The sequence below is a fragment of the Endocarpon pusillum genome (genome assembly GCF_000464535.1).
Source record: "Endocarpon pusillum Z07020 unplaced genomic scaffold scaffold2274, whole genome shotgun sequence".
Taxonomy (NCBI): domain Eukaryota; kingdom Fungi; phylum Ascomycota; class Eurotiomycetes; order Verrucariales; family Verrucariaceae; genus Endocarpon; species Endocarpon pusillum.
This window is the reverse complement of record NW_006916172.1, coordinates 196,604-203,490: the sequence shown is the minus strand read 5'-3', so window position 1 is coordinate 203,490 and position 6,887 is coordinate 196,604. Positions and strand designations below refer to the sequence as shown.

Here is a 6,887-nt window from a genome sequence, read left to right as displayed (position 1 = left end):
TTGATGTTCTTAACGCCAAGGCTGCAGCACTCTTCCATAATTTTGATGTTCCTAATGCCAAGGCTGCAGAAATAACCTCACCGCTAAACGCAGGTACCTTTTAACGCTAAACTCAGCAAGGAAGGAGACACTTATAAGGGTCTATTCGGGCTCACAAGGGATAGTCTGCTAATTAGCATGTATTCTTAACAAATATAAATATATATTAAAAATAATAATATAAATATATTTTTTAATATATAAATTATACTTTCTTTTATATTTTTTTAAATTTATCTTTATATATTATTAGTACATAGATCTACGCTCTCTACCCCTGTAGCTATCAATCAACTTGCTTTTCTACGCACTCTGCATAGCAGGTTGACAGAATTTAATGCGAGGATCCTCCAGGTCTTTGGGGTTTAATTGATGGATTGGCCTTGCCCAAGCAAGTTCGATGGGATGCAGCCTACGCCGTAGCTCATTGAAGCTGACCTATGCTAGTGCTGTCTTTATTCTTGACTGAAGCCCACTAGAATCGCCATCATTTGGCTGGTGATTTGGAAGACCAGTGGCCCTACACGAATTTTTGGGATACCGATGGTTTCCACCATTGTTTGGGTTGATTGTGATTAGAGAATGATGAGGCCTATCTGCCTCTCGAACGCCTTTTTCCATGGGAAGTGGCTCTCTCAATTAGTGATCCCTACTACGAGCAATACCGCTCGTGACGACCATGTATACCGACTGCACCCCATCTAGTTCCTCAAGATCAGAATAATGTAAGCGTTGGGAGCCACGCGCTCAAGGTCCATAGAATATCGGTTCGTTAAAAGGCTTCTTACGGAGCGACTCCAGCTCATCAGAAAGGGTGATAACACACCCAAGCCTCGCGAGCGCAACCGCAATTTTATGTGTCTCGTAGGACGAAGTTCTGAGGAAATTATTGGTAAATGTCAAAAGTGGCTGCCGCATTTCCGGTCCGAGAGGCACGTCCAGATGTAGTGTGATAGCGTTGATGCGCTTCAGGTCTGCAAGATTCTGGCTGAATCGCGTCGTGAACCAATCAATTGCAGCCTGTCCTCCCATCGCTACCATAATACTGAAAGCGTTGGCAGCGACCAGCATGCTAAATGCAGAAGGGTACCACATTATGACGCCCTCACCAATAGAGCGAGGACATTGGAGAAATCGGGGTTCAGGTTGACAATCTTCGGGTTGACATTCTTTGACTCAGCGATGGGTGACTTCTTTCAGAATGGCGACAGTAATATCCTGTTTCTCCCATTGGTCTAGATAAACCTCCAAGACATTGTGCAATTTGACAAAATTTCGTACTTCGGCCGGGGTATTGAGGTCAGAACAAAATTCATGTAAAACGACGAGTGATCTCAAAGAGGACCCTCACTCAACGCGGATTGGATTTTTAATCCTCGTTACTGTTGGCGTATTTCTTCTGCAAGAATGAAATGAAGCCTGATTTGTCGAACTCTTTTTGTAAAACTCCTTCGCCTCCTTCTCCACTTTTAGCGTCTTTTGAAGCTCCTTAAGCAGTATTTCGCTGTTGATGGATAATCCGTTGATAGCGTCGAGCATCCTGAGCGTGGTATTGTGATTTGTATCCCATAAGGATTTTTGTAGATGATGTCGTGTCCAACCTGAGTCCCATGCATTCATGACGACTGTGGCGGTTTGAATCTCTAGCTTTTGACAATCTGGGTGCACAAAATCGGCCGAACGAACAGCCGGACACGAGGAAGTCTTCGATCTTGACTCTTCGCCGTCCACTCCCGGTGTTGGGTCTGATGAGATTTGCCTTTTGTCACCTGTTTTGAATAATGAGCTTGTGGGAAATGCTAGATTCAGGAAAACTCACCAGCTTCACCCACTATCGCCGGACCGGCCCCCTTTTCTCTCTCCACTTCTTGTTGATCTGCGATAGCGTTCTCCATCGTACTTCGCGTCCTGACTCTTACGTAAAGATGCACTGCTTGATACCTGGAGTTCTTCCAGCGTTGGATGATATCATTTGCTGAGCTCAAGCGTTCCTCACAGGGCCCATCCGTGTAGTTGGGAGATACGCCCTTCTTATGTTGGGCTATATCCCTCGCTCTTTGATCAAAACGGGTCCGAGAGAAACTGACAACTGCTTCCGGGATTTCAAATATCTCGGAGCTCTTGATGGCCTCTACAGCTCGGGGAATATCGTCAGGAAAATAGACCAAGATGCGGATTGCGGCAAGATCTCCTATTCGTTAATGGAGCTTAGCCGTTGATTCTTCGTAGCTTGGTCTCGTCGCTGGACCTGGTTTCTGCTTTCTGACCTTGTTCTTCAGGCTGAAAAGGTCTTTGGTTCGACTGGACACTGGTTGATGAAGAATGTGTGTGTCTTTGAGTATTCATTCGCAATCCTCTTTCACTTTTTCTGTCAGCTTCTCGAATACCTGTTGATGCGTGCCGTAGTCTTTGACAACGTCCTTCTGAACTTTATGCCAATTCTCACAAGCATCATTCGGTTGGGCATCAAGATCATCTCCTGTCGAGAGATGACGATTCAATACCTCGATCAGTTTCTCGTCGTTCCTTTTCGTGTCTTGACATCCTGGCGGAAGGCTATTACCTTGTCACACCATTGACCTTCGCTAGTTGTTGACTTTGTGATTGATTCCGGAATGTCTGACGGGCAATCCGGATCAGCCATTGATCGTGCAAGTGACTCGGCTTTCTAGCAAGCCGCGGCAGAGGGTTCCAAGTTTGTGCGGTCGCTCGAGATCCTGAGCAACAGGTCGGTGGTAGAGAATATGAGAGCAAAGACTATTGAGAAAGGTGTGAACAGCAAGCAAGCAAGCTTTCGAAGCACAAGTAGACCAACACTAAGAATAAATTCATCTGTTCACCGCCGTGGAAGGCCTGCATCTAGAGGCCGGAGATACATTTGTTGCAGTTTAAGACACAGTCCGTGCAAACCCCTGTCAAACTAACAAGCTGACCTGTTGAACAACAGAGAGAACCAGGAGTGCTTTGGGCCAGGCTGTGACTGGATACGTAGCCATACAGGACAATCATGTGGGTTGTAGATCACCTCGACCGCGGCCCCCACCTGCCCATTTTTGCCAATGCCAAGACGTACTTCTGCCCCATTCAAAGCGTCCTCCCCGGCAGGCTACAGCCTAGTACTTCAGCATGAAGGAATTTTTACCAACGTGCAAGTTCAGCTATACAAGAAAATGCTTCTTACTAGGCCGATCAATGAGAGAAACTGAAGTGTTGACCTGAGGTGAAATCTGTTCTTCGGGCGCGGTTCTAGAGGCAAGAATGGCCCGAAGTTCAACTTTTGACTTCACGTTTTTATCGTCAGCCTCCAATTTTACGGCGAACCACCAAATTACGTGACCCCTCATTCTGATACAGCAGGGATGCGCATTGTGACAGGTGCTCTTGTGTTTGACGTTGAAGATCCGAATACGCCCCGCATCCTTCTCCTCCAACGATCTGCCAATGACAGCATGCATAATCAATGGGAATTTCCGGGCGGCGGCTGTGACGACGAGGACGAAAGCATTCTTCACGCTGTGGCGCGCGAGCTCTGGGAAGAGTCCGGTCTTCAGGCAAACCATATCAGTGGGCCTGTCGGGGATCCGCACTTCTTCACCAGTCGATCTGGGGCGAAAATATGGAAATTTAGTTTTGCGGTGCAGGCCAAAACACCTCCTGAGGGGCGGTTAATGGCAAGGCTGGACCCCACCAAGCACCAGCGATTCGTATGGGCCAGCCTTGCAGAGGTGATGGCGAAGAAGGTGGCGAATATCGAATTGGATTTTACAACACTGGAGCTTGTGGCTACCATACTTCAAGCTTTCGATCACCTTGAACACAAGTGAGAGCAAGGGCCAGGAACAACGGCCAATGGCCAGAATACTACCAATCACAAAGTCCAACAGTCCACATATCCTCATCTTTCTCATTCAGCCAATCGAACTGCTTTCGGGGTAAGGTAAGCCATGCCATCGCCCAGATTCTCCGGATCACACAAGCTCAAAGACCTTCTCTACCAGCTCGTCCTTAGCCATCATGGTCATGGCCTCTCCCTTCATCAACCCGTGGGCATAGCATTCGCCGACAAGCATATGACGGGACCCCATGCGTCGCAGGCAGAAAGGCACTTTGCCACCAAAGAGAACGCACACAACATCGCCCCTCTCCATCGCTGCCGGACCTAGGACATACAGACCTTTCTTCGTTCTTGCAAACCTTCTGCCCTTTGATGCTGCATTAACTGAGCGACTCCACTCCTCTTTCCCGCCCTTGCGGTCTGCCTTCTCGCCCAGCTCAAGAAGGCCGGGAGCAATGGCGCCTGATGCTCTTATGGACCTGGAGAGGTACAACGCTGCCTGTTCCAACCATCTGAATCCGTTAATATCATGATACTGGGAACCCTCTCGCCAGATATTTGGACGCAGCCATTGCTAAGGGTTTGAGAAAAGGCGAAAAAAGCTGTGTGGCCGTTAGGATATTTATCTTCGAGGTTGAAATCCTTCTTCTGGCATATTTTCCGCCAGAGGTACTCAACAGATGACTCAGTACCCCGGTGCTCTCTTGTATCATGAAATTCACGGTCTCTTAACACCCTAGAGCAATCTTCTAAAGTATCAACTTGCACGCCATGAATCCGCAGGATTAATTTGTCATCATCAATTTCCATTTTCGGCCTTGAAGTTCCATGAGCCTTATGTGGGCTGATTGGCTCGGCGAGGATAAAGCCTTTGTAAATCGTCCAGTCAGCTACCCAAGACGGTAATTTGCTCTGGATCGATAGGCTTCTCTCAGGGCCTGTATTATTCTCAGTCGCACGGTGGGAAGGCAAAGAACCGTGCTGTACGACTGCCAAAGCTATCAAAGCCGAGTCACCTTGACCGCCTCTCAATGCGCGCTTAGCAAAGTCAATATAAACCTGCGGCAGACTTTTGTTATAGTCCGCCTCAAACACAGCCAGCTCTCTGTTTGGATGATACTTTGAACGAAGTGAGTAATGGCCGAGGAAAGCGAAGATGTGGTCGCGGGGATCTGTTGGCTGGAGCTCACGAGCACGGTGGAGCTCGTACAAGAAGTTAAAACGGTTTGCGTGATAACTTTTTTCATTCGCCTCGACGAAGCGCTGAAAGAGATATTTGATATTTGAGGTGCGGATGTTGAACTTCATACGAAAATGCCAATAGTCCTTGAGTTTATCGCAAAATCTGTGCACAACTCCCCAGTCAATCTTCGTGTTTCCCCAGAACATTGTCGCCGGTGCACCCATTCCAACCTCTTGAACGACCCAACAGCGTTTGAACCAGAAATCTGTCAGAAAAGATTGAGATCATTGCTCTTCAGAGGTCACTCACCAGGGAGCGCTTAGTCAAGCCATCTAGAGGCCTCCATTCCCTGCTCGACTGCACGTCAAGATCCTGGGTATATTGATGGCGGAACTTCTTCTCCTCGGCCTCATCACAAAGCTTCCCGTCGACCTGGTAGATCAGCCCGAACGCAGACTCGGCTTCATCCTCGTCATCCAGACCAAGCCAGATGAGCACCCGACTGGCATTCGCATTGATTCTGTTCATAAACTGCACCTGCTGATTCCGTTCCCCCAGATCATCTTGATTGATACAGATCTGGTCCGCCCAGAGGCGTCGCTGTGTATCCTGCGAACGGAAGCGCCGCAGCGCTGCAAACAGGTTTCCGCCTCGTAGCTGTAGACATCGCTCCTGGTCGCCGTCGCTCAGGAAAATCTCGTATCTGCAGTTCGGTGGGCCGGGCTCAGCCCAGGCGTACGAGATCGGCTCGTAGACTCCTGCGGAGTCGATACGGACGACTTCTAGTGTGCCTCGCAACGGGTCGTTGGGCCGTCCTGGTGACAGAGTCAGTATTCGGATCGAGTCGTGGCTCTCGAGCGGTCGATATTGGAATTGTGGCGCTGTTGCTTCAATGTGGTCATGAAGTGGAGCCGCCAGCCGGCTTTCGGTGTCGCTCTCGGGTGCGGGATCGCCCACGGTGCGGTCCGAAGGTCCATAGGGGCATCTAACCCGTAATTCCTTTGGTAGGTAGTTTAATTGGTATTGACCACGAAGACGACCAGCTAGAGGGATAGTTACTTGTGGAGAAAACATGAAAACACAATCAAGCGTTCTCAGCAGAGATCGGAAAACCAATTGCTCTTCCCAATCCTGACTCCCACACCCCAAAAACCTCTTCTCGCAGCCTCGTCGGTAGGCAGGAATAGTCTACCCGCTCTCCCCCCACATGCGGCTGACAACCGGGCAGCTTTTTCTGTCAGCCGAGTGCCCTATCAACCACCGAACGGGCTAATGGTGACGGGGCGTTCCTAGCTTGACACGCCTGAAATCTTGGGTGCACTCCTGGAACATTCAACCCATTCAGGAATCAATCCCGGCCTCCGTACTCTTGGTTGTCTTTTCAGTGTCCGCATATAAATGATAAAGTAGGAGTAGGAATACCCGTTGCCTTGACATTCCTTCTGACATCATCTATGCCGGACTGTTGTGGACACATTGGGGTCCATGCCATTTCTCAAGGCGGAGATTATGACGGGAATGCACTGCGGGCGGCATCAGGGAAAATTTGCGGAGCACGGTGCAGGTTTTGCTGAAGTGACAGATCCAGAAGCCGGGAAATTGATGCTGACTACGGAAGCTCCCTGGCTTAGTCGGAGCCTGTCCCTTCATCTTCACTTGAACTCTAAAGCGAGCAAACACAACAACGTGATTGATTGGGGATCTGTCCAATGGATGTAGAATGTAGTATACTGAACCTTTGAGGGAGTAGCCCTTTTCTGAACCAGTCTGAGCTAGTATCAACGCTCGTCCCATCGAGCGCGGCCACGCCGGGACATGTATGAAGGTGAA

The 6,887-nt window shown here is 49.1% G+C and overlaps 5 protein-coding genes across 5 annotated transcripts; 1 reads left to right on the top strand and 4 right to left on the bottom strand.

Moving 5' to 3' along the window:
- Window positions 1–786: 786 nt before the first annotated feature.
- EPUS_04817 (uncharacterized protein) lies at window positions 787–1,134 on the bottom strand (the record flags this gene model as incomplete). Its single annotated transcript, XM_007803461.1, has 1 exon — window positions 787–1,134. One exon carries the CDS (start codon window positions 1,132–1,134, stop codon window positions 787–789), a length of 348 nt encoding a protein of 115 aa, XP_007801652.1.
- Window positions 1,135–1,844: 710 nt separating this feature from the next.
- Window positions 1,845–2,583, bottom strand: EPUS_04816 (uncharacterized protein; the record flags this gene model as incomplete). Its single annotated transcript, XM_007803460.1, has 2 exons — window positions 1,845–2,230; window positions 2,544–2,583. The coding sequence occupies 2 exons, from the start codon at window positions 2,581–2,583 to the stop codon at window positions 1,845–1,847; spliced, it is 426 nt and encodes a 141-aa protein (XP_007801651.1).
- An 815-nt stretch (window positions 2,584–3,398) lies between these two features.
- Window positions 3,399–3,863, top strand: EPUS_04815 (uncharacterized protein; the record flags this gene model as incomplete). Its single annotated transcript, XM_007803459.1, has 1 exon — window positions 3,399–3,863. One exon carries the CDS (start codon window positions 3,399–3,401, stop codon window positions 3,861–3,863), a length of 465 nt encoding a protein of 154 aa, XP_007801650.1.
- Window positions 3,864–4,007: 144 nt separating this feature from the next.
- Window positions 4,008–5,263, bottom strand: EPUS_04814 (uncharacterized protein; the record flags this gene model as incomplete). Its single annotated transcript, XM_007803458.1, has 2 exons — window positions 4,008–4,336; window positions 4,384–5,263. The coding sequence occupies 2 exons, from the start codon at window positions 5,261–5,263 to the stop codon at window positions 4,008–4,010; spliced, it is 1,209 nt and encodes a 402-aa protein (XP_007801649.1).
- An 88-nt stretch (window positions 5,264–5,351) lies between these two features.
- Window positions 5,352–6,131, bottom strand: EPUS_04813 (uncharacterized protein; the record flags this gene model as incomplete). The annotated part of the gene is made up of 1 exon (XM_007803457.1): window positions 5,352–6,131. One exon carries the CDS (start codon window positions 6,129–6,131, stop codon window positions 5,352–5,354), a length of 780 nt encoding a protein of 259 aa, XP_007801648.1.
- Window positions 6,132–6,887: the final 756 nt, after the last annotated feature.